General features: G+C 51.4%; 4 protein-coding genes across 4 annotated transcripts; 1 reads left to right on the forward strand and 3 right to left on the reverse strand.

Moving 5' to 3' along the window:
* Positions 1–711: 711 nt before the first annotated feature.
* JCM6883_000557 (uncharacterized protein) lies at positions 712–2,936 on the forward strand (the record flags this gene model as incomplete). Its single annotated transcript, XM_076633619.1, has 4 exons — positions 712–1,483; positions 1,544–1,816; positions 1,878–2,726; positions 2,785–2,936. The coding sequence occupies 4 exons, from the start codon at positions 712–714 to the stop codon at positions 2,934–2,936; spliced, it is 2,046 nt and encodes a 681-aa protein (XP_076486430.1).
* Positions 2,937–3,431: 495 nt separating this feature from the next.
* ALG8 (dolichyl-P-Glc:Glc1Man(9)GlcNAc(2)-PP-dolichol alpha-1,3-glucosyltransferase) lies at positions 3,432–5,846 on the reverse strand (the record flags this gene model as incomplete). Its single annotated transcript, XM_076633620.1, has 12 exons — positions 3,432–3,673; positions 3,738–3,817; positions 3,882–3,957; positions 4,029–4,126; positions 4,198–4,474; positions 4,535–4,744; positions 4,806–4,929; positions 4,999–5,158; positions 5,220–5,413; positions 5,485–5,530; positions 5,589–5,621; positions 5,680–5,846. The coding sequence occupies 12 exons, from the start codon at positions 5,844–5,846 to the stop codon at positions 3,432–3,434; spliced, it is 1,707 nt and encodes a 568-aa protein (XP_076486431.1).
* Positions 5,847–6,073: 227 nt separating this feature from the next.
* Positions 6,074–7,854, reverse strand: JCM6883_000559 (uncharacterized protein; the record flags this gene model as incomplete). The annotated part of the gene is made up of 3 exons (XM_076633621.1): positions 6,074–6,675; positions 6,749–7,642; positions 7,749–7,854. 3 exons carry the CDS (start codon positions 7,852–7,854, stop codon positions 6,074–6,076), a joined length of 1,602 nt encoding a protein of 533 aa, XP_076486432.1.
* Positions 7,855–8,237: 383 nt separating this feature from the next.
* REA1 (AAA family ATPase midasin) lies at positions 8,238–25,766 on the reverse strand (the record flags this gene model as incomplete). Its single annotated transcript, XM_076633622.1, has 20 exons — positions 8,238–8,343; positions 8,407–8,622; positions 8,681–10,376; positions 10,441–11,428; positions 11,485–12,847; positions 12,911–13,224; positions 13,292–15,331; positions 15,392–15,539; positions 15,607–15,817; positions 15,884–15,995; positions 16,063–16,188; positions 16,258–16,367; positions 16,435–16,768; positions 16,827–17,159; positions 17,279–19,622; positions 19,694–20,613; positions 20,682–22,669; positions 22,742–23,355; positions 23,436–25,118; positions 25,201–25,766. The coding sequence occupies 20 exons, from the start codon at positions 25,764–25,766 to the stop codon at positions 8,238–8,240; spliced, it is 16,212 nt and encodes a 5,403-aa protein (XP_076486433.1).
* Between the last annotated feature and the right edge of the window lie 116 nt (positions 25,767–25,882).

Genomic DNA, 25,882 nt, shown 5'->3' on the forward strand with positions numbered 1-25,882 from the left:
ACGGAGGGTTGTAACAACGAAGCGAAGCTGACAGAGTTCATTTGCGAAGCGAGGGAGTAAAGGCCCAGAGCCGCGGATACTGCCGTCGAAGCATCACGGGACGATCTCGCTCAACGTCCAAGCAAGGTTATATAACGGACAGCGTCGTTATGAACGGTTGAGAACGAAAGATTTTTGAACTTGAGAAGTCAGTTGAGTGATTCTTCCAGCGGATTCTTCCAGCGTGCAATCTGAGCGATAGACGGCACGGCCGGTGAGCGTAGATCAGTACGTAGCTGGAGTTCGATATTAGGAGCCCGGAAGCGGAGTCGGAGTCGGAGAAGAAGTGGAAGAGAAGAGAGAGAGAAACGCAATCAAACTCTCTTTTGTGTCTGTTTGTCCACTCTGCAGGTCCTATCGCTTTCCACTCAGCATCCCTTCTCCCGGGGACTACAGGCTGCCTAGAGCGCCTCCCGCCCACCTATTCAGAACGGGACCCGGACCTCGCCTTCACCTACTCCTCTTCGAATTGTAAACTTACGTCTCCCGTCACCTTCGACTCTATCGGACTGCACTCGGTACCCTCTCACGACTATACTACACTATCAAAGAACGATAAATCGCGTCCTACTCGCGCGCAACTGCCTCTACCGAACCGTGCCGACTGTCCAAACTTCCCTTCTTCCTCCTTGACCCTCTATCCCTATCCCTTTCCCCCCGTTCAAGCTTTAGATGGCGACTGCTGAATGTCTAACACCTTCCCCACCGATATCTTCTTCCCCCGGTTCCCTATCGTCTGCGACTTCGAACACCGATTCAGCTCCAAACCCAGCTTCTCCTCCCGCTCCTTCTCTCAACTATTTCGATCAAACTCCCTTTCCCTCGACTTCTAAACTACGGGAAACGAATCAATCGACGAGTCAAGAGAGGGAGATCAAGAGGAGGAACAGGTTATCAACTCCGCTCATCTTGGAAGGATCAGCTGTTTACGATCTCCAACAATCATCTCATTCAACAACAACTGGTGAATCAGCTGGAGGTACGGGAAAAGATGGACGGAGAAGAAGACCTTCGATACGAACTCGTACCCTTTCCTTATCGTTCTCTCCTCGCGAACAAGCTTTCACTCCAACGACGATGCGACCATCTCAGAGCACCGTCGCGGCCGCCTCTTTTCCCTTTCCCTCTCCCGCACGGACTGGGACATCGAATGGAGGAGGAGGAGGAACAGCGACAGGGACATCAACGACGAATAGTGGACGATCATCTCCGACAAATTCGACGAGTTCGTCTCGAGTTCCGCTCGATCGAAGTCCTTCTAGCGCTTCGACCTCGGCGACGAGAAGACCAAGACCGGTACGGTCTAGTATGTCGAGGATCGATCCTCCTTCACGGAGTAACAGCTTGAGACCTCCGCCGGCTTCAGTACCAATGTCTAATCGAGCGAGTACTTCGAGCGCAGAAGGAGAAGCGACTCAACAGCTCGAGGCGAAGGTGGTCATTCGTACGTCTCTCCCTCGGTCTCCAGCTGGTGCAAGTGACTGACAACGCTTGTTTGTCGTAGTCGGAAGTCAAGGAGTTGGGAAAACGTCAATCATCGCACGATGTACGACGGGTCAATTTCGAAACAGTCTCTCTTCGACCGTCGGTGCGAGTCTCTTGACGAAGAAGATCGCGATCGAAGGGACTCAAGTACGGTTTCAGATTTGGGATCCGGCAGGACAAGAGCGGTTCAGAAGTATGGCACCGTTGTATTACCGAGGAGCGCTGGCCGCTATCTTGGTTTACGATGTTACGGACGAATCGAGTTTCGACGATATAAAGATATGGCTAGAGGGTGAGTTCAGAACCGATCAGATAGTGGAGACTGCAACTGATCTCGTTTGATCCTTTCGCAGAACTACGGAAAAATATGACAGACGAGTTAATCATCCTCGTAGTTGGAGCGAAAGCGGATCTCTCGGGATCGTTTCGTACAATACCTCTCGAATCAGCTCAACGGCAAGTCGCCCTATGGTTACAAGAACTCGACAATCCTCCCGAATCTCGACCTTCTACTCTCCACACTCCCTCTCTCGCTTCCGGGCTCAACAGTCCCTTTCCTACTCTAACCGAAACGAACATCTTCGATCAACAAACGACCCCTCGTGGCTCATCTCCTTCGAGCCCGAGTCGCTCTCGAACAAACACTCTTCCTTCGAATTCTCACATGAAACCTCAAATTTCGACGATCCCTCCTTCTCGACCTTCGACTCCTTCAGCTGCCCTCGATCGAGTACGAAAGATGAGTACTCAATTGTCGAATTCCCGCGAACCCTCAACTTCCTCAAACTCGAACAATAATCGCTCTCATCATTCGAAACACCCTGGTTTGACCGCTTCAATGACGATGCCCGATCTTGGATCATTCACTTCTTCGGCAAATTCGTCTTCAACAATCATGCCCCCTCCTCCTCCTCATTCACCTTCGTTCCAAACTCTCCCGCAACCGAATAATCTCAATCCGCAAGAATTCGGAATGGTTCGTTCGACGTCGAACAAGATTGGGTTATCCCTCTCGAGTCTCGGTATGTCGGCTGCTCGACGGTTGAGTCATGATGAGAGGATGAAGAGAACGTGGGAGGATGCAGTGTTTGAGCGAGAACGAGAAAGGAGGGACAAGGAAGAGGCGGAAGAGAAAAGGATTGGTAAACTCGTTCAAGATTGTCCGGTTCGAGTTGTCGAGGTCAGTGCGAAGGATGGATTCGGTGAGTGCACTTTCGTTCGATCATACGAAAAACTAGACTGACCTCTAGCGGATAATAGGTATCGAGGAAGTTTTCCATTCGATCGCGGAACAACTCATCGTTCGAAAATCCGAAATCGAGAAAGCTCGAATCCTTCGAAGTCGCAACTCGATCATGCTGCATGAAACACCACCGATCGACCCCACAAGAGCTGGTTGGTGCGCGTGTTAAACCGCTCTATTCCTTTGTCTCTCTCTCGTTCTGCATTTCGCCTTTCTCCCGCCAGTCCTCTCTCGTCACTCGGCAGCTCCTCATCACCCGTATATATTCTCGCAATGTCTTATTCTCTTCTTCCTCATTCGATACCATCTCTCTCTCGCAAAGGTTCCCCTTTCCCTCATCGTCATTTTATCTTGTGTGTGCCTATTCCCTTAGTTTTACTACTGCTCCTTGCTTGCGTGCTTCTTAATCCTTTCCCGTTCTCTCTCATCTTACTTGGTTTCTTGTACCACAACCTCGCATCGCTTCTTTCTAGTATTTGAATTTCCTTCTCTCTCGATTTCTTTTGTTATACCGCGCAGACACTCTCTCTCCTTAACGTTTTGCAAACCAGCACTTTCCTTCTTTGCTCCCTCGGCAATCACTGCGCTCGATCGAGATCGAGATAGAGAAGAGAAGAACAGCAGTTTTCGTTTTTACATTTTTTGACGAGTTTGTTTCGCTCGCTCAATCGACTAGGTAACCCCAACTCAACCTTAACCAACTCCAAGAGGCCCCGATCGCACAGTACACACTCGTCAACATAAGAGGGAGGAACTCCATTGAGGTTTCTGCGACGACTTCTGCAGGGAGAGTAGTGTTTGATGAGGGGAGAGTACAGTTTGAAATGAGAGAGTCGCAGTGCATAATCGAGGGAGCTCGGGAGACGGGTGCAGTTGGGAAGAGGATCGGATGTAGGAGGGAAACGTCTACGGTGGAAAAGAGTCAGTTTTGGCAGGAGAGAACAGGAGAAAGGGGGAAAGGAGAACGAACAGATTTGGAGGAAAATGAAACCGGCGAGGTATAAAGCTTCGAGTTTGTTCACAACCATCGAGAAGAAGTTCGGCAGAGGTCTACAGCGCGAGGAAGAATTGTCAGAGAGTGCGAGAAAAAAACTCGGCGTTAGGGGAAACGTACCGATAAACGACTCTTCGCAATTGAGGGAAAACGAGCGAGAACCAAACAGCCGACACGATGAGTTTGATCGGCGTTTCTACGCGGCACACAGAGAGAGCAAGTAAGCTTCAGTTGTCTCCAAGGAAGGTGTTCGAAGAGACGACTCACCTGCTGATTTGATCAACAACGGGAACAAACCACAAACTCCCGCGACGGTTGCGATTCGGAACGCTCTGAAGTGGTTATCGTCTTCCGTCGCAGTCAAGCTACAGCAAACAGCATCCTTCGGATGAGCCCGAGTCAAAAATACCGTGCAGTAGTGAGAAAATTGACTAACCTGAGAGGAACGAGAAACAATAAAACCGCTTTTTCGTGTACATGCCAACCCCACAAGAAACTCGTCATCGCGCTCAACACGACACTATCCAAAAACTTCTTGTACGTTGGGTTGCACCAGAGTTTGAGGAGATAGAGAGAGAGAAAGGAGAATGTTATGAGAAACGTCAGGGAGGGGGTCACGTTGGGGAGGACGCCGAAGGTTGTCGAACCGATGAGACCGCGAGAGGAGGAAGTGAGAGCTTCGGAACTGATGGAGACGCCACGAGAGACGAGGTCTAGCTTATTGGAAGTGATTTAGCTTTGAAAAGCGGGAGAGGGAGAACGAGTCGGTTTACATTTGACTAAAACTCGATCAGCTGCACTAACAAGTGCCCATACATTCGCTGCCCAGTAAGCGTGGTTGAGACCTCTTTGGAACGGGAACAACCGAGAGATGATCTGCTGTAGCTCCGAAAATCCTCCCGCGAGGAGGAAAGGACCGAACGACAAAGCGCAAACTGCGACGACGATCAAACCGAGTTCGACGAGTCGATCGAGCTGGAAGCCTGTGAGATGGGGGGGGCTGTATCAGCTCAAGACTAGCACGAAGAAGATGGGGAAACGTGCGACCGCCGGGAGGGAAACAGTGCTTCCGGAAGAGGAAGACGAGGAACGGTGGAGCGAGGTAGATGAAGATATGCTTGAAATTGAGAAGAGTCGCGAATAGTGCTGCGCAGAGGTAGAGGTTGTCCTAATGAACGCAAAGCGAGACATCAGACCTTTTCGAATTTGTAAAGAGAGAAAGGGGACGAGGTTGTACCTCTTGTGCGGCGATGAGACTCCATAAGAGGATACCGAGAAGGAAACCGTTGTATTGGAAGTGGATATGATCGACGATGATCAGACCAGGGTGGAAGAGGAGTGAAGCGGCGATTGCGAAAGCTGTGGTTGAATCTGGTTTTGTCGTTTTCCGTGCCCACCTGTCCTCAGCGCAGAGCCAGTCAGTCTCCCAGATTCCGAGACATAGAACAGGAAGCTCACCGTAGGACGGCAAAGACGAGGACGAGCTCTGAAACGACTACGGTCGCTCGTTGAAAAGCGATCGCTGAAGGTGCTTCGTATCCGAGATTATCGAGTTGAACGATCTTTGGGTCGACGACGTACGCGAAGATTGACAGTAGGCGCTCAAAGTACGCAAAGAACGGTGGATAATCGAGCGTCCATTCCGAGGTGGTCTGTCGGCGAAGTTCAAGAAAACGAAATGAGCACAAGTCAAACGGCGCGCAAATGGGACGGAAATACATACGTCGTGATACCACTGACTCAAGGGTAGAGAATGCGTGATCGCTAGCCTGTCAGGGAAGGGCTGTGAGCTGTCGAGAGTACCCGGAAGTACAGGAGAGTACTTACCAGTTTCTGTGCACCTCGAAATCAGTCGAGCGACTGTCCGAATGCTCGTATCAGCTACAAGACACACCTGGGATAGTAACGAAGAACGTACTAAGCCGAGAAGAGGAGACATTTGAGCGATATTGATCCGATCAACACATCCCTCTCTCGTGTTGATAATCGATACCATGGCCGGTTCGAAGCATCCTTAGTCGAGTCTGACAGCTTGTGAGACTGCACGTGTTTGTCCGGAGTCGTGGAGTCGCGTTGTCGGCTCATGGTGTGGAGCGCGCAGAAGAGGAAATGTTCCGAAGATTTCAACGTCTTCGCTTTCGCCGCAACGAACTCTCTTGTGTTCTCTCTCTTTCAGGACAAAAGCGAGCCGGGCCTGAAGTAGTCTGCGACGAAGATTGAGCAGCAGTGAATACATTCATTTTCTGATAAGTTTCTGTTTCGATACAACAAAAGGTGCGCAAGAATAAGCTATAGAAATCCCGATAAACCGTTCACATCCTCCTCCTCCCCCAAGCCGATACCGCCGCGAGTGCGACTGCCGCTCCCGCCGCACTTCCAATCGTCATTAACAAGCTCAACTTTGACGCCGAAAGAGTCATCAGATCCGCTCCTGCTGTAGGAGATCCTTCCCCAGTGGCTGCTGTCTTGTCTTTCGAGGAGGAAAACGAGTACCAGGGTCGATTGATAGGGACCCCGTTAGAGGGAGATGGGATAGAGGATTTCGTGACGATCGATTCGAGGGCTGAGAGTCGGGAAGTGAGGGAACGAAGTTGGGAGAGGAGAGCGTAGACGTCTCGAGAGGCAGAAGGGGAGAGAGCGACTGATTCGGAGGAGGAGGGAGGAGTCGTTGGTGGAGTTGAAGAAGCTTCATCAACATCATCGTCATCGGAATCCTCCTCCAAATCTTCTGAAGCGGAATCGGAATCGACGTCTGCTGCAGGTAGCTCCGGCGCGACTGAGGTTGAGCCGAGGAGAGGTGGTGGCCAACTGTCGGCTTCTTTCGTGACGCCTCGAGCCGTTTCTCCGAGCTTGACAAGAGACTTTGGAAGCATCGTTTGTGTGACGGTTTTGAAAACGGCATTCGGCACCCACGCTGCTCGAGATGAAGACATTCGGAGTCAGCGAGCCGTTGCAAATGCACCCAGAGAGAGAGTGACGGGACTCACATCCGAGTCCTGACAAGTCCGTGATTTGAACGATTCTACTCCCTTCCCCATCCTCCTCGATCAAGAATCCCGATACGCTCAACTCCATCCTATTGAACGCCGGCGTAATCGCCGCCCTCTCATGTTCCACCGAAGTCGAAGCGCAATAAATCCTCAATTTCTCGGCGACTGGTCCAGCTGTCGGAATTTCGTCCTCGGCTTGAGGTAGTCGACCAGGAACTGAGAGGAGTACGAGATCCTTCGCTTTCACGAGAGGCATCCCTTTCATCTTCATGTGACTGACATTCCCTTTCTTCCCTCCTACTTCGAATCGTTCAATCTCGTCCGCTCCACTAGTCATTGAATCCCAAGTTGCTCGAGATCCCAAATCGATCAATACTTCGTAGAGTTTCTTGAGGGGTACATCGGGGAAGTGGGCACCGATACCATAGAGGGTTTTGATCGTGGGATGTTGGAGAACCGTGATTGAATCTTGTTCGAATAGGTTCGTCCAGGTCGAGAGAGAAGCGGGTGGAATCTTGGTTGAGGGTTTCGTAGTAGGCAGATGGGGAAGGAAGGAAGGTTCGACGGTAGAGATGAAGTTCGCAACGTTCTCGTCGAGCTTTTCGACGGGAAAGGGAGGAGGAGGAGAGGAGGGAAGGGGTCGAAGTTTCGTTCGACGGCTTCGAATCGCTTTACGGTTGACGACGGGGATCTCCTGAACCACAGTTTGTGTCGTGACCTCCTCTGTAGGAGCTTTCTGAGACGGAAGAGAGGCAGAAACTGAAAAGGGAGGGGAGGATGCTTGCGGCGATACTGTTCGGAAGCTCGGGAGGACATCGAGAAGGGATCGAAGGACGAGTAGGAGGACAACTTGGATCAATCCAACATGCAGGTTGTCGATTCCTAGCTTGGCTGTGAGGGAGGGGTCCGAACGAAGACGGAAAGAGGCGAGAGACGAACGTTCAAGGAGGTCAGCGTTCGGTTAACGAGCAGTATAAAAGGAGGGCTCGTGACTTACATCTCGCTCCCAGGAGGAAATATGCAGGGGATAGAGAGAGGAGGAGAGCGACAACCGACTTGCTGGTGTCCTGAAGAGGCGAGACTTCCCGGGTTGCGACTGACATTCCTACGAAGCGATCTTGTGACTTGTTGCTATAGCTCTGTTCTAGTGTGCGCTACTGTCTCGGCGTGGTCGGAGAGGTTGATCGAAGGAAAGAAAGTCGAATGATGAAACTGTTTTGGAGTCTTGAGATCGGACAGGAGTCTATGCGCCTGTGCTTGCTGTAGCTCTCTGTAGCTGGCGAATAAAGTGTCGTAGTCGAGGTAAAGAAGCGGAGAAAGAAGTGGAAGACGAAACGGCAACTTCAGAAAACTTTCATTCGACTTCGCCGAAAGTCGCACAGAGGAGAGAGAGAAAAACCGAAAGCTCTTTGCAAATGCGTGAAACGAGAAGTAATACAAGAAGATCTATAACAACAAGAGAATAGAGAAAAAGGGGGTATGTATCTTAACGATCGGAAGAAACAGCTTCGAAGAATTGACGAAGAGTGTCGGAGAGAATATCTGGGAGACCTTCGACGGTACGAAGGACGACAAAGTGCTCGAAGGGGAAGCTGCGGCGAGTAGAAAGCGTCAATCTTAAGACGGGGAGAGAATGAAGAAGAGAGGAAACTCACGAATCAATGTAACGATTCAGTTTGAGCGCGAGACGACCGTCGGGACCAGTCTCGTATTGTACCGTCTTCATTGCGAGGATTGACTGTTGGTTCGCATCGGAGTCGGCAGAGACGGGAGTCGTAGTACCGGAGACGTCGTTCGTGCGTTGATGGAGAGAATCGATCACGACGAAAACGAAGAGAACTTTTTGTTCCGACGCTTGACGAAGGAGGGCGCTACGAAAGAGTCAAGAGAGTCAGCGACGGTTCAGAGTAGAAGTAGAGTAGTACTCACCGAAGACGTTCGTGATCCTGGCAATGACCATCCGAGATGATGATTTGAAGTTGCCAAAGATCTCCAGCCGCGAGACTCGATTTCCCAGAACGAGCCGATTCTTTCGCTTCAGCGAGGTGAGCGAGAGAGCGTTCGACGAGGAGTCGAACATCGGTCGTGCGTTGAGCGAACGTGAACTTGTTGAGGAGGTTCGCACCGGCGTCGTCTGAAACGGGTCCTCCTTCGAATGGATGCAAAACGTCCATTGTTTCCCCGAATCGACAGATCGAGACTCCTCCGACTTCGAGGCGAGTGAGAGCACGAGTGATGAGAGCGAGAGATTGGAAAGCGAGATGGACAGAGTGAGAGTCGGCCATAGATTTCGAATCGTCGATCGCGATCAAAACTTGGTATTCTCGTTGAGAGGGGCGAGTACGACGGAGCCAGATCTTGTCTTTCGTGAATTCTGAAGCGATATAAGGGATAATCTTCTTCATGTTGAGTCGTTTTCCAGATCGATAATCTCCCTTGAGTCGAGTCGCGAGAGTTGGTTCGAGGATGAGACGGAGTTGTTCGGTGAGGGCGAAGGAAAGATCTCGAGTGAGGGATTCGTATAATCGCCAGACTCCATCAGCGTTGAGAGAAGCGTCGTCACCGTTTCGCCATTGAAGCATTTGTTGTTCGACGGCGGCATCTTCAGCTTGGTCGATCGGGGGAGCGAATGTCGACGAAGGGAGATCCTCCTCGGTACGTTCGAGTTCCTCCTCTTCCATCTCGCGATCCTCTTCGAGAGCGGTTTGATCTTGACGAACCTCGGAAGAAGGAATCGCTTTCTCCATCGATTCAGCGATTTTCGATCCTTTGAGTTGAACGGTAGAAGGAGGCTCCGGGAGATTCGGTAGAGGTTGTCGATCGCTGTCGTCGTTCATCTCTTCGTCAGGTTGGAATCCTCCGGATTCTTGTTCTTCGCCGATGTGAAGTTGTTCGAGTTTCTGAACTTGTTCCTCGTTCGCGGGACCGAGTGCTTGTTCGTCCGCTTCTTGCTCGTCTCCATCTTGCACGTACTCGACTGCTCCATCTTGTTCGCCAGATTCGGGAGCGTTCGTCTCGGATTGATCTTGTTCTTCCGGTTGAGCCAAATCTCCAATCGCTTCGAGTCGTCGACGCCAATTTTGGAGGGCGTCACCGAGGGATCTTTGAGGCTCAGCAGGGGATCGATCTTGAGGTTGCGGAGCAGAGGATGGATCGGCAGAAGGATCAGCGGCGGAACGTTGTTTCGAAGGTCCAGTCGCTGAGGAAGAAGGAGCGTTTTGAGCGGGAGCATCTTCGGATTCCTCCTCCATTTCGGCGTCGGCATCGCCAGTTTGAGGAGCATCGACAGGAGCGTTTCGTTCTTGAGTCGAAGCATCATTCGATCGAGCTTCGGCTCCAGCTTGACGAGAGACGTCGGCAGAAGACGAATCGTCGGGTTTGACAGCGGTTGAATCTTGTTCTCCTTCTCCTCCCGTTTCACCTTGATCGGCTCCACCGAGGGAAGGATCGTTCATCGGATCTTCTTCAGTCGGTTTATCGTCCTCCTGACCTTGTTGATCGGTTTCAGGGTTGCCGGTGAGAGGATCCTCTTCTTCGTCCGCACCGTCGTCTTTCGAATCGCCCATCTCGTCGATTTGATCAGGTCGTTCATCGTTCTCACCTTCTCCTCCATCATCAGGGTTGTCTAGAAGCCGGAAGGCAAGTCAGCGAAGTATACTCGAAAGAGGGAGGAGTAGTAGAAAACTCACCTTCGGGAAGATCACCCATCTCATCGTCGAGATCGAGATCATCTCCTTGATCCTTCTCTTTGTCTTCTGCATCGAGTTGCATATCTTCCGGCAAATCGAGATTGTCGGCTTCTGGCATTCGCTCGTCGAGTCTTTGACCATCTTCTTGAGCAGCTTGATCTCCTTCTCCTTCTTGCTCCTCCTCTTCAACACCTTCTGCCGTCTCCTCTTGATCATCCCCTCCGTCCTGTTCCTCTCCTTGCATTTCTTCACCTTTCTTTCCTTCCGCCTCCTCCTTCTCAGCTTCTTCCTTCGACGCATCTTCTCCTTGTTCGCCTTTCGGTTGAGGAGCGGGAGCTTGATCGTCCTTCGCCGTCATCTCGGATTCACCAGCTTGTTCCTTCGTTTCCTGATTAACTTCATCCGATTTCCCTTCCTTATCTTCTGCAGGGTCGTCGTCTCCCCAGAACTTCTCGTCGACAGAGGAAGGATCCAAAGGATCGACGTCGGCAACTTGTTCCTCCGGTTCTGCTTCGTCTTCATCCTCTCCATCACTTTCTCCATCTTCTTTTTCATCTTTCTCTCCATCTCCTCGATCTTCCATTTCTCCATCGAAATCTGCATTCATCTCGACAGCGTCATCATCTCCCTCTTCCTCGTTCTTCTCTTCAGGTTTCTTCTCTTGAGGAACGTCACTTTCGAGACCTTCGAGTTGAGATTCGTCTTCAATCTCGTTCGAAACGTTCTTCGCACCAGTCCCTTCGGCCATTCCCGTTCCCTCAGTCGTCTTGCCGTCCGTTTCGGCGTCTCCTCCTCCTTTACCGTCGTCTTCGGCAGGTCGACAGAATCCTTCGGTAGCGAGATCTTTCAAGATCGAAGAGAGGACGTGATTGAGTTTGAGCGAAGACTTGTGCCAGTCCGAGTAGGTCGAGAGGTTGCGAGACAAGAGTTCAGAGTAGAGGCGAAGGAAGGGAGAAACTCGAGAGAGGATAACGTTGATAGAAGAAACCTGAAGTGAAACGAATCAGTCTGTGCACTTTTCGTGAGAGGAAGGAAGGTACTCACTTGATTCTCAACGGCGAGAGCTTGCTGAGCATCTCGAGCAAAGTTCTCGACTTGTTGAGTCATCTCATTCAATCGAAGAGCTGCGAGGGCCGAACGAAGTTTGCGACCAGCGGCGAGAACTCCTCCATCTGCGAGATCTTCTCCTTCCGAAACTTTCGTCTCGTCCGTTTCGAGTTTGAGTAGCTCTTGAGCAACGACGAGGATCGAGCTGATGAGGTTGTCGTGACTCGATTGGAGGGAGGCGAGAGTAGGAGAATTTGTCGATACTGAATCATTCGATTGCGAAAGGCAAGCGAGGAACGCGAGAAGAGGGTTGTGGAGATAAGCGAGGGATGCGGGAACGGAGAGTGTCGTGAGCGAATCGACGACCGATTGAAGGTGTTCTCGAGAGGCTGAAATGAGGACGAGTTCGTCGTTTGTCGCGAGAACGGGATCCGATCCACCCATCGATGCGAGACTGTCGGAGAGGCGATCTTGATCCCTTCCGAGAGTCGATACCGATTCATTGACGAGGGACGAGAGATTCGACGACGCATCCGATCCTGAATCGGAGGCCGAACGATATCGAGAGAGTTCTTGTCGAGTTTCAGTCAAAGCGTCGAAAGCTTGCGAAACGACCTGGAGTTCCTCTTGCACGAGTCGAAGAGCCGAGTTCGAGAGTTGACGACCAGTCGAAGAGCTGGCGGACTCGATTCGTTTGATGATTCGATCGAGGTGAATTTGCTTCTTGGTCGATTCGATCAGTTCAATACGTTGATCAAACGTGAGGGAGAGACCGGTTTGGATATGACCGAGAGCTCGTTGGATGTCGGGAGTTCGTACGTCGGCGTTGTGGGAAGCCGGGTAAGTCTTGAGAGTAGGAAGTTCGGAGAGGAGTCGGTAGTGGTAAGCGTCGGCCTTTCGAAGTCGTTGCTGAACGTCTCCGGGGAGAGCAGTCGAATCGAGAGCGAGGGTAGGCTGAGCAGGAGTGAGGGAGTAGACTTGTCCAGCATCTTCGAGACGAGCGACCGTTTTCGGAGACGGGGACGGCGAAATTCCGATCCGTTTGAGCTCGTTGAGGAGATCTCGCCACGCGCGTCGTTTGCGTTCGATCAAGTTCTTTACTCGTTGTTCTCTTCCTTCCTCGGGTCCGAGTGGCTCGCTGCGGAGATCCTTCGCGGTCGAAATGATTTCTCCAGAGAAGTTTTCGAGGAATTGAGCCGCATCTTGGCCAACGATCGAAGTGAGTTTGTTCGAGGCGAGAGAGGCGAGTCGCTTGTAGGTTTGATCGAGAGATGCCAAGTGAGCTTTCGAGGAAACCTCGAGGTTGGCGGGAAGAGCGGGGAGAACGACGTCGGAAGGAAGAGAGAGTTGATTCGAACTCCTGCGATCGTTCAGTGAAGGGTCAGCCAGCACTCGTAACAGGAACACGAGATGAGAGACTTACGAGATCGGTACTCCTTGTTCAGCTTCGGGAGGAGTGAAGAAATCACTCGCAGGTTTTTGCAGAATCGCTCGCAATTTTCGAACCGATTTGTAAAGTTGGTGATGCGAACGAACGGCACTCGCTCGAAGGGCGTAGACGTTGATGTCCTTCCAGCTCGCGAGCTTGATGAGGTTCTGAACGTCCTTTTCGACTCGAGAACGTTCGCTCGTGAGGAACGAATTGACTTTGGTCGAGAATTGAGAGTAGAAAGCGTGAACGTTGAGGAGGATCTTGGACACTTTTCCGAGAGAAGCGGCTCCGACAGCACCAAAGCCCTAACAACAACGAATGAAGCGTGAGTTCGATCACATCTCGAGAGAGAGAAAGGAAGGAAAAACTCACCTCTGAAGATTTGCCGGCGACAGAAAGGTCGAGAGCGTATCGACCGAACGAAAGAACAAGGTTGAGACGAGCGGAGAATTGTCCGATCGAGCAGGTGGTGAAGAACGAGTCAAGGAGCTTGACGAGTTCAGCCCAGTACGAGGAATTCTCGGTATCGACTTTTTCTTCCTTGTCGCCTTCGACCGCCTCTTCGAGTCCTGGAGCGCTTCGAATCGTCGTTTCGTAGAATCGGAACCACCAGTGAGCGACGGGTTCTTCGAATTTGTCTTCGACAGCGTGAAGGAGTCGACTCCAACAGGTCAATTCGAATCGACGCCATTCGACAATCTGGTTGATGATCGAACTGCGGTTTGCGTTGATAGAGTGAGCTCGATCGGCGTACTTTTCCCAATCTTCCGTCTGTTGCAAGAGTTGCTCGAGAGCAGTGAGGATTTGGGCGATGGGCGAAGTCGAAGAAAAGGCGAGGATGGCGTTGCAGCGATCTCGAAGACTTTGGAGGACCATCTGCTCGGGCCAGATTGCGATGAGTTCTTCGAGTCGGGAGACGAGCGAGAGGAGGATCGGAACTGCTTTCGCCGTTTCTTTCGGGTTCGCTTCAGTGTAGAAATCATGATGAGGCGCTTCGATACCTTCAGGGGGATCGACGGCTCGAGCCAATTCAACGAGGGTTCTCAATCGGTAGACGGCACTTTCGCGATCGAGGGATTCCTCGAGACCCGAGTAGAGTTTCGAAACGAGCGTGTTGACTGTCGAGTTTCGGAGAGTTTCGAACAATGAAGGAGGGGTAGTCGACTTCGAGTTGTTGCCGAATAACGCCGTGTGTAGTTGATAGAGCACGAGTTCGTCGTCACTTCGAATGAACCGAGGCGATTTCGAACTTGAAATTCCTCCATTTACGGTCGGAACTCCTCCTCCTTCGTTCGCTTCTTCGTAAGTCGGGAAGAGTTTCGCGAATTCTTGAGCTTCGAGTTCTTCGTCGGTCGCGACTTGCTGGACATCGACCTTCGCCTTGTAGAGAGATGCGGCTTCTTCAGCTTCTTCCTCCTCGTGACGACGATCGGTCGACCAAAGATGGTGAAGTCGTTCGTAGAGTTGGGTGAGGCGGAGCGAGGCTTGAACGTTCCAGTTCGTATGAGTCGATTGATGACTCGAGAACGCGGCGAGTTGGAGAAGAGTCGCTTGAGTAGGGTGTTGAGGAGCTTCTCCAGCTTTCGTACTGAGGGGAAGTTCAGCCGAGGCGATGTTCGAGAGTTGAGAGACAGATGGGAAGCTCGTCAAGCGGGAGAGAAGGGATCGGAAGGGTTCATGACCAGGAGGGGTCGCCTGTGCTTGAGAGACGTGGGCGAGAAGAGCGAATCCAATCTTGAGAGTGCAAAGGGCGAGTCGAATCGGAGTGACAATGTCGGGGATTTCGGCGTAGGCGTGTTCGATACGTCGAAGGAGAGTGCCGACCGAACGTTGAAGGTTTGCTTCTCGACTCGCGGCGGTAGGAGACCAAGGTTTTTCGAGTTCTTCCAGAAGAGAATCAAGTTGATGGTCACCGATGATTTGCTCCTGGAACGATTTGAGTTCGGCGAAGAGAGCTGAGAGCAAGGCAGGGTTTCCTTCGCGAGTGACGGGAGCGACTCCAGCTTGTGCGAGTTGACGTTCGAATTCTTTCACCTCGGCTCCGACTCGTTCCATTTTCGCGTTTGTTCCGTTTCCGTTTAACGCTTCTTCATCCGCTCGGACTGCTGCAAGAATCGCCGTCATCGAGGAGAGTTGTCGTCCGACGAAGTTGGCGTGGGCACGAAGCGCGACGGCAGGATCGATCGGGAGATTTGGAACGAAAAGATCCCAAAGGAAACGAGAGAAGGCGACGAATCCGTTCGCGATGACCGAGAGAGGAGCTTCGGCAGTCGAAAGAACGGGGAGATGTCGAACGAGGTATTTGTCGGCGGCGACGGCGAGAGGAGTCGAAGGTCGAGCGGCGATCGATTTGACGAGATCTTGTTCCGCTTCGACTATACCTTCACGTTCTTCGTCGCTGTTCGAGACGACCTGCAGAATAGAGAAAGATGAGTTACTTGTATTTCTTGCGGCGAGGCAGTAAGAACTCACGAGACCGATGAGAGCGAGGACTGCAACGCGGAGACTTTCGAGTCGAGACGTTCGATCCGTTGCGATGACGGCGAGTTGAAGATTGGCAGCGTCGGCGAGAGCTTTCGATTGTCTCACGAGATTGACGAGAGAAGGAGTATCGGAGAGGCTGTAAGACGGAGGAAGAAAAGGATCAATACGAGCGAATTCGAAGATGAGAAGAGAGTTGAGCGTACCGTAACTCGATCACCTTCTGCAAGAGGAGAGGTCGAGCGAGGTCGGCGGGAGAAATTGAGTCATTGAACTGTATGCGTGACAACCGAGTCAGCTTTAGAGGTCGGGATGCGCAGTGGAGAATGAATCTTGCCTTGATGTGAGCTAAAGCGACGTGCTCAGCCCAGTTGAGGAAAGTTGAAAAGACAACCGCCGGCTTCGCAACATCGAGAGCTAAAGAGAAGAGAAAACCCCAAGTCAGCACAACAGCTTGAAGTCGATAAGATGAATCAGACGAACCTTTCGAAGTAGAGCGAGGCCATGAGGCGAGCTGATGAACCGGGACCATATCGGTAAAAGCGATTGCTGAAGCTTGACGAGCAATCTTGACGAGAGTATCGGCGGCGAGAGTCTAGCGAAAAAAGACAGACGATCAGGCTACGACTCTCCAGAGGCAGAGCAAGAGAGAAGTAATTTACCGAAGGTCGTTGCGAGATAGCAGTCGAGACCGTCGCCAGCTCTGCGACGAGCAACGCTGACGAGTTCGAGGCATCGGTGCGGGCGAATACTTCATCTCGCTCTTCGGTCGAAGGAGCAGGAAGACGCTGTGACGGGGCAGAAAACAAATGAGCTACGCCGTCGCTGAAGAATCGGAGAAAGGGAGAAGAACGAACCGAGAGTAAGTGTTCGACGAGTTGAGCCGCTTCCGATTCAAGTCGAGCGTTAGGTACCAATTGAGGGGTTCCGAGAGCAATACTGATTTCGAGAAACAAGTTCGCAAGATCTGAATCGAGAAGGATGATTAGTCCAATGGGAGACAAGGCAGGAGCGGGAAGAGAGATGAAAGATACCTTTCGTCCAAACTTGATTCTTGTCCGAACCTCGCTCTCGTAGCTTTGCGTATGCCGTAGCGAGTACTTCGTTCGATGGCTTGTAAGGTAAAGAAGCTTTCCAAATTGCCGACATTGCCTTTCCGCTCGTAAGAGTAAGCGAAGTTTTTAGCGGTTCGAGTTGACGGGATGATTCTTCGGCGAGGAAAAAGTAACGCTCGGGGAGGAGTCGGAGGGCTTGCGAGATCCATTCGACGACGTGGTGCACAGTCGAGACGTCGAGATCTTGAGAGTCGGAAACAGCTTCCAATTCGACGGCGAGAGTTCCGATAGCTTTCACGGATCGAGACAAAGCCTAGAGACGAACAAGTCAGTTCAGTTGAGCTTAAACGAGCACGAGCTGACCAACTCACCTCTTGATCTTCCGTTGAAACATCGTCGAGAGTGACTCGCGCGAGTTCGCTCACGAGACGACCGAGACTGAGGAAAAGCGGGAACAAGGCAGCGAGGTTCGATTCGTCCTCTTCGAGCTTGAACTTGTCTTGGCTGGCGAGTAACGACCTGTCCCATACCGTGAGAGATCGAGACGGTTTCGATGCGGAACGACGAAGTTGATCAGGTCGCGAAGACTGAACGAGTAACAACGATGCGAGAGCTTCGAGAGTTGCAGAAATCGTGTTGTAGAGAGGCGTCGAAGATCGTGGATCCAAGGCGACATCGAGAGGGAGGAGGGAAGAATCGATAGGCTGCATTGCAAGGAAACGAAAGATTTACACCAAAAGAGAAGTCTCAGCTCGCAAGTTCCTTCGAAACCTAGTTCGCACGGAGAGAGGGGAAGGGGAAGGGAGGAGGGATCAGCACGGACCTGGAGAGCGAAAAGACTGAATGGCACTTCCCGCATTGTGGCCCTTTCCTTCTTCTTCGAAACGAGTTGCTGAATGAAACTGTGTCGTTCGAGTTGTCGAAGAGTGTATTCGAGACCGGTTGCAGATTCGTTCAAGAGGTTGAAAGTGCGCAAAGCTCGAAGAGCAACTGAGTATTGAGCGGGCGAGAGAGCCGGAACGAGTTGTTGAGCGACGGCGTTCGATTCGAGCGAGAGATCGTTTGAGAGGGAAAGTTCTGCGAGTCGACTGATCGCTGCGAGACTCGGTTCTCGGTATTCGTCGCAAGTGAAAGAGTGAGACGACGAGTCGAAATTCGGAGAGGTCGAAGGTAAAATGGCGATTTCGATACCTCGATTTCGCATCGCTCGAGAGAGTTCTCCGTTCCTCGGGTCGAGAGTCATGACGAGGCGGAAAGCTGGATGAGGAGTGATGATTTGGATCTCGCCGTTGACGGGACCTCGTTCAGCGAGTTGAAGTCTTCCACCTGTTTCAAAGAGAGAGTTTAGTCGATCGAGCACAGAAGGACTGCACAAGTTTGCGTCTTCGATCAAGAGCCAGTCTCCGTTCTTCATCGCTCGAACGAGGGGACCGTCGATCCATTCGAATCGAGCAGCGGCAGAAGTCGAGGCGGCAGTTTCGACAGCTGAAGCGATTCGAGTCAAGAGTTGTTCCTTCGTGGTCGAGTCGACTTCAGTTGAGAGATCAAGAGCTTGTGAGATTGTCGAGGCGATTGTCGGAACATCGAACCCAGATTGACCCGCGGCGAGAACCGTTTGGAGTTTTTCGAGTGAATGAATCGCGAGGTGAATGTCGGAAGTCGAAGAGGAAGAGAGTTGAGCAGCTGAAGAAGAGAGGAGGAACGAGAGGGTATCGTCGAGAACGTCGGAGATTTCCCTCAATCGATCCGCCTGTTCGAAACTACCGAGGAGTTCGAGAGTGTCGACTTCGGCGTTCATCGAAAATTCCCTCAATCGTCGTCCAGCGAGCGCGGAAACTTGACGAACGAGTGAAGTCTTTCCGCCTCCTCGAGGTCCGGTCAAAATCGCGAGCCAACCCATGTCGAGGCATTTGATGAGCGCTTCGAGAGGTTGGAACGAACGTTGAAGGAGAGAAGGGGAAGTCGAAGGTCGTCCAGTCGCAATCGTCGAATCGGAACGACGGAGGAGAGAATGACCGATTGAAGCGTATCGAGAGGTGAAAGAAGGGTAAGGTCGTTCGAGCGGGTTGACGGATTCTCCAAACGCTTCGGCGAATAGTTGAGCGACTTTCGTTCGATCAGAGAGGTTTCGGAATCGTTGAAGGTACAGGAGTCCAAAGTATTCAATCGCTTCTCCTTGTCGGGCGTCGAGACCCGAAGAGGAACGAATCAAGGTGAGCCAACGAAGGACGTCTCGAAGATTGAACTCCCAAGGTGATCCTTCCATTCCAAATGATCGAGCTTCCATCGTGAGTTGATGAACTCGAGTATTGAACGCGATCATCTTGCGAAGGATCTCGGCGTCGATGTCGGGATAGAGAGCGGCGGCGATCGCGTTGAGGTCGACGCTATCGAGTTCTTCCATGTGAACGACGCTGAATCGATCGAGGAAGGAACGAGGAAGTCCTTTTCGTCCTCCTCCTTGACCGAGAGGGTTCTGAGCCGCAAAGATTCGGAAGTCGGGGTGACGGGAGAAGGTGCGATCTAGTTCGGGAATGTAAACTTGTCCACGGTGATCGAGACACGAGTTGAGACCTTCGAGGACTGATTGAGAGGCCAAGTTCATTTCGTCGAGCAAGACCCATTCTCCTTGTTGCATCGCGGCGAGGAATGGAGCGTCTTTCCATGCGAATTCTCCACTTTTCCCTCCTTCGACGGGGAGATCGGAACCGAGTAGATCCATCAAATCGGTTTGATCAGACAAGTTGATTCGAACGAGGTGGTGACCCGTAGCGGCGCTGATTGCTGTGACGAGCGAAGTTTTACCGACACCGGGAGATCCTTCGAGGAGAACGGGTTTCGAAAGTTGCAGAGCTCGAATGAGTCGCATCGCGTTGAGTCGAGTCGTCGGGGCGAGAAGAGTGTAATCGACTTGAGCGGGAGGAAGTTGACCGGTTTGAACTCCGAACGGACCGATCGAGAAGACTCCGTCTTGATCCTTGACGTCGAGAGGAAGGTTCTCGGGAGCCATTGTTGTCGATACGAGGGATTCGAGGTATCGCCAACAAGACGTTCGAAGTCGTTCGAGACCGTCTTTCGAAAGACTCGAGGTAGCGGGAAGAGCTCCGAGACCATCAACGACTGTCATCAGAGCACCTTGACAGAAAGCGTCGTTCATATCGAGAGAGCTACAATAGAGGAGATCAGAGGGTGATTGTGTTCGAGACGCTTAGAATGAAAGATTCGGGAAGAAACTCACCTCGATTTCGTCGAAGCAGCGTTCAAGAAATCCACCCAACCGAGAATATCTCGCAATCCGATTCCCAGTCCATCCGTTTGCCCGATCTGACCTGCGAACCATTTCGCGAATTCGAGAATCTTGGGTCCGAAAGGTTCGAGTTCAGGAGACTTCCAACGTTTTACAACGATGTGAAGAAGATCCTCTACGTCGTCGACGGCAGGGACCCAGATCTCGGTGAATCGATTTCGAAGAGCGGGAGAGAGTTCCTTCTTTCCGAAATCTCCTCCTGGATTCATCGTCGCGAGGATTTGGAATCCTGGTTGACCGGTAATTTGAATGTCGGAGAGATCTTTCCCACCCTTCTCGGCGAGAACGAGAGTTCGAGAAGGTTCGAGGACAGAGTTGAGACGTTCGAGAACGGAATCGTCGGCGAGGGAGATTTCGTCGAGTAGGATGAGATCTCCTCCTTGCATCGCTTGAACGAGAGGACCATCGTACCATTCGAATAGAGCCGTCGTGGACCTCATTTGATCCGCCAATTCTTTCGCTTTTCTTCGAATTCGGACGTCGATTTCTTCTGAATTGTTCGAAACTTCCTCGACGATCGAGAGTACATCTTCAAAGTCGCTGTCTTCGGCAATCGTTCGTTCGACTTGGATGAGTAGGTCGACGGCTTCCTTCGTAAGCGAGGCTTGGAGAGAAGCTCGATTTCGTAGAGGTCGTTGTCCTCCGAGAAGATCGGCCGTTTCCGTGTTTTGATGACACCCAACGATGTGGAGTTGACGACCGAGAGCGAGCGCGAGAGATTGACAGACTGAAGTCTTTCCGGATCCCGTTTCACCGACTAGGAGAACTGGTTCGTTTCGATGGAGTGAAGCGGCGATGAGGAAGTAGAGTCGTCGCATCGCGTTTGTCCAAACGAGGTCGTCGTTCTGAGGCTGTTTCAGATCGAGAGAGAAGAGTCAGCTCACAGCGCTGAGTGAGAAAGAAAAGAAGGAGAACTGACTGGTACAGGTAGACCGATCTCCGGTAATCTCGCAAAGTCGTAAAGTTTCTTCTCGTCAATCTTGACTTTCAGAACTTCTTCGAGAACCTCCTTTACGACTTGTTTATCGTCTGCCCTCCTCGCACGTTCCGCGAGTAACATGTAACCGTCTTCGGCGAGTTGTTGAACGTTTTCGACCGGACCTCGACCTCCCCATCGGAAGAGATCTCGAAGAGTGACGAACGCATGTTTCTGTTCGAAAACTCTCCCAGCTTGACGACGACGTTGAAGTTCGAGGAAAACGTTGACGGTACGATCGGCGTGAGAAGGGGCGATGCGACATCGACGTTCGAGAATCGTTTTCAATTCCTCCTTTGGGACGTCGCCGAAATGCATCTCGAGGAATCGATTTCGGAACGCACGAGATAAGACTTTACGACCTCCGTAGAGACCGGGAGGGTTTTGAGTCGCGAAGAGCATGAAGTGAGGGTGAGGTCGAACTACTTCTCCAGTTTCGGGAATCAAGAGTTCTCGATTATCGTCGAGGAGTCGATTGAGTGCTTCGAGAACGTCGGTAGGGGCCAAATTGAGTTCGTCGAGTACGATCCAATCTCCTCTTCGTAAAGCACGAACGAGTACTCCTTCTTGGAAGACGAGTTTTCCCGATTGAGGATCCGAGACGTAAGTTCCGACGTATTCTTGTATATCGGTATGTTCGTGATTATTGATTCGAACGAATCGATGACCGGTACGTTTCGCGAGGTATTCGACTACACTCGTTTTTCCCGCCGAAGTCGGACCTTGAATCAAAACTGGAACTTTTCGAGTGAGAACCGCTCGAGCGAGATCGCAAACTTTCGCTTGAACTGAAGGAGTGAGGATATAATCTTCGGGGGTTTCGGGTTCTTCAGGACCGAGAGCGAGCCAGTAATGATGTACTCGAATCGCATCTTCCAAGTCGGAGGGTTTCGTCGGAACTTTCTCCATCAACGAACGAGGGTTCTTCGCAGGTTGAACGATGTGTTTGTCGATCAAGACTTTGACGACTTCTTGAGATTTCGGATCGAGTAACATCGTGAACGCCATGACGAAACCTTCGAAGAGAGCTCGTCGAAGTCCGAAAGTCGGTGCGAATTCGGCCGCGAACGAGAGAGCTCGAGCGAGGGTACGCATCGAGAAGTGAGGAGGGAGGTTTTGACCATCGGCGAGTTGCGCACGGAGAGCGAGGGATTTCACGGTCGAGTAGAGTTCGGCAACGTCGGCGATGACTTGTCGGTCTGCGACGGAAACTCTTCCAATGTAACCTTCTACGATCGTCCTCAAGGCGTCTCGATCTTCATCCGGTGGAGGAACCCACAACTCGGTGAATTTCGAACGAAGACCAGCGGGTAGATCTCGTTTTCCGACGTCGGTTGCTGGATTCATACAAGCGAAGAGTCGAAAATCGCGATGTCGAGGAATCGGTTCGAGATCACCTTGTTCGGTGAGGATGAGGGAAGAATCGGGAGCTTGAAGAAGAGTCGAGAGGGATTCGAGAGTTTCAGCCGAAGCGAGATTCACTTCGTCGAGTAAGACCCAATCTCCATTTCGAATCGCTTTCGCGAGAGGACCTTCGACGAACGAAAAGACGAATTTCGCTTTCCCTTTTCCTCCTCCTCCTCCTCCTCCTTGACTTGCCGGTTGAGCGTGTCGAGCGTCGAATTCACCAACTAGTGAGAGGTAAATCTTCCATCGTTGAACGAGAGCAGCGGCCGATGCTTCGAGTTTACGTTTCTTTCGAGGTGCGTCTCCGTTCTCTCCACTCAATAATAACGCCGTATCCGATTCTTCGAATCCTCCCAATCGATCACTCGCCATTCGTGCCGCTTCTCGCCAAAGTCCAACTAATCGAGAGTATCGTTTCTTCGCGAACGCTTTCTTGACGGCCGAAACGAACTCTGCGTTCCTCGATAGCGAGAACGTTTGACCGAACAAATCGACGAAATGATTAACCAACTCTGAAGCCGTTCCTATTTCGAATACATCGCCGAGTCAGCAAACCATTCTCGATCTCAATCAAAGGCAGGAGTAATTGGGCTTACTTCTAGCTTCCTCAGCTTCATCGATCGGTCTGAACCCACCTACGAGGTCCCCACTCTCCGTCTGATTACTCAAATTAATCGCCGTCAATCGTCTCCCCATCAATTCAGCCAAATATCCCACCGCGGCAGTTTTCCCCGTCCCCGTTTCACCAACCATCAATACGGGTTCCGCGAGGGACAAACAGGCGGATAGTTTTTCGAGTACGATGAGGGAGGGTTTAGTTAGGGCGTAAGGTCGAGAGGGAGTTTTCGAGGTAGAGGCGATCGGGGAGTAAGGGAGTGAGACTCGTCCGATCTTGACGACGTGCTGAGACGACGAAGAGGAAGAGGGAATTCGACCGGAAGAGGTATCGATGTTGGGCATGACTAGATCAGGGACTCGACGACGAAGTGCCCATTCCATTCTTTCGTCGCTGAGTCCGAGAGAATCGGCGAGATTCCGAGAGATGAGAGAGTATCGATCGGAGGTAGAGGAGGATTGAGAGGGGAGAGAGAGGGAACCGAGGAAAACGTCTCGAGCTTCGATGAAGACTTCTTCTTGTAGAGTTGGGTTCGACGCGAGTGATACCAAGTTCATTGATCGAGGTAAGAGGGCTGAAACTCGTCGACACCATCTTAAGATCGAGAACGAAGACGAGAACGAATCAGCAAAAACCGCGTCCGGAGTAGTGGAAAGGGAGAGAGAGAGACAGACCTGAGTAGATCTCTCACTCCGATATCTCGTTTACTTCCTCCAACTTCCTTCGTCCCAGTTTGTTTCATACTAATCTCCCTAACCTTCTCCCAAGCTCCTACCAACGTTTCCCTCAAACCTCCAACCTTGTCTAATCTCGGATACCTTCCTTTCACGATCTCCCCAACCTCTCGATTCGACAACGGTGCCAATACGACCTCTTCGAAGAAATGTGAAGCGAAGAAATTCGTTGGAGGAACTTGAATCTCGTCGTCGAGGGAGAGGGAGATTGAGGAGATAGGAACTGATCTAGTAGCGAATAACATGAACCCTTCCCTCGCTTTAACCCATTTCCCATCCCCCAACCTAACCCCGACTCCACCATCCTCTTCCTCCGCTCCAATCCCTCCTCTCCCTTCAACAACAGTCGAAGCGTACATTCTTTCAGAGACGATTTTGATTACGCTGAGGAGTTCGGGAGCGGCTTGATCGATATTCAAGAGGAGGGTCCAACGTCCTTGACGTAAAGCACGGGTGAGAGGTCCTTCGACGAATGTGAATTCACCAGCACCGGCCGTCGAGGAGGAAGAGGAAGAAGAGGAGGGAGCGGAGGAGAGGGAACCGAGAAGGGATTTAGAGTCGAGGGAACGGTCTGCGAGGTTAATGATTACTAGTCCTCGTTTCTTTGCTGCTTCCGTCTTTGAGGAAGAGTGAGAGGAAGAGGAGGAGGAGGAGGAAGGGGAAGAATGTACGAGGTTCCAGAGATGAAGGATTGAGGATTGTTTTCCCGATGAAGGGGAACCAGTAACGAGCGTAGGTTTTCGACTAGATAATTGACGAGTCAACGAACGAAGGAGAGAAGAGTGAGATGAAGTAGAGATGAATGGTTCGGGTTCTTGAGTCGTCGTCATAGAGGAAATTGTCGCTTCGGTAGCTGAAACTGAGGCGATTGTCGTCGAAGAAGAAGAAGAAGAAGAGGGTAAGGATGGAACGAGACCTTCACGGAATGCGATCATCCCTTCAATGACGATGACGGTTTTACCGAGTTCTGTCGGTTCGAATCGACCAGTCGTTCCTTCCTCCTCCTTCTCGAGGTACCTAATATCCTCTTTCTTCCTCTGAACTTCCTTCGCTCGTACGTCCTCGACAAGAGGTAAAATCCAAGGATCGACCCCTCTTTCCCTCACGAGTACTTCCAATCCACCTTCGACTAACCTCGCTCCTTTCTCCCCTCCCCCTCCAACTAATTCAGACCCCCAACTTCCAGGGGGTAAAAAATCTTCTTCCCCTTGATCAGGACCCAACTGTTCATTGTATTCCTGAACCAATTCCATTGGATAAGTCGGTAAAGGAGCGATTACATCCACCTTGTCTCCCTCCTTTCCCTTTCCTTCCTGAGCTTCCGATCGTTGGAGAACCCATTTCATCTTCAAATCTTGACCCGTTCCAGCGTAAAGTCCTAACCAAGCGCGTACGCACCTCCAAGCGACGAGTCTGATCGCTCGAAGCGAATGAGTCTTCATGAGTTCCTCGAGCGAACGAGGGAGTGGCCAAGAGGCGATCGAGGGGAGCGTAGGGAGATGATAGAGGAGAGTGTGGAGGGTGAGGAGAGATCGAGCGAGAATGGAAGGGTCAGCTGAGGAGGGCGAGGGGAGAGGAGGTCCTTGTTGCAAGAGAGGGTGTCGTAATAAGAGGCGAAGGAAACTGAAAAGAGAGAGAGAGAGCGTTCCCGAGTGTCAGCCGTTGCAAGAGCGGGGAGACTTGAAGCAAGGGAGGGAGAACTCACGGAATAATCTCGTCTTGTAATAAAGGTAAAGCGATCGCTAGAGCCGACCAAACTTTTTCAACTGCCTCTTTTTCACCTCGAGCTTGTTCAATTCCTGCTTCTCCCGCTCTCCAGTTTCCCTCATCGTCTAATCCCAATAACTCGAACCATTTCCCTACGATTGCTATGGCGATAGGTCGATAGATCGAGAGGATTTCGAGGGTGAGAGCCGGGGAAAGAGAAAGTCGAGAAAGAGTTTGAAGGACTGCCGATCGAAGTTGAGGGGAAGGGGTACAATTCGATACGGTGAATGATAAGTCGGATGGAAGACTCGTCGAGGAGGGGATAATCGAGAGGAGAAGTGAGAGATCTTCTTGAGGAATTAAAGGGAGATGAACAAGATTCGAGTTGACGTCGGGTCGAATTAGACTCGGTTCGTTTCTAGCTTGTTGAGTAAGTTCGGTGGGGGGTACTAGGAATCCAATTCGTTCTAGGAACAGTCGGGTAGAATGAGAGAGATCAAGATCGAGTGCAAAACAAGATCTCTTCTCTGCCACTCCAACGGGAGGAGGAATGTCGACCTCCATTCTTGAGTAGGTGTAGTAAGGTAGTAGTTGTTTGCCTCTCGAGTGGGAATGGAGGACTTTCAAAGTGAAGAGAAGAAGAGAAAAAGAACTCTTCAACTTTTTTTCTCATCTCCTCC

Source organism: Sporobolomyces salmoneus, assembly GCF_050403485.1.
Source record: "Sporobolomyces salmoneus JCM6883 DNA, S_salmoneus_JCM6883_v1_ctg41, whole genome shotgun sequence".
Classification (NCBI taxonomy): Eukaryota; Fungi; Basidiomycota; class Microbotryomycetes; order Sporidiobolales; family Sporidiobolaceae; genus Sporobolomyces; species Sporobolomyces salmoneus.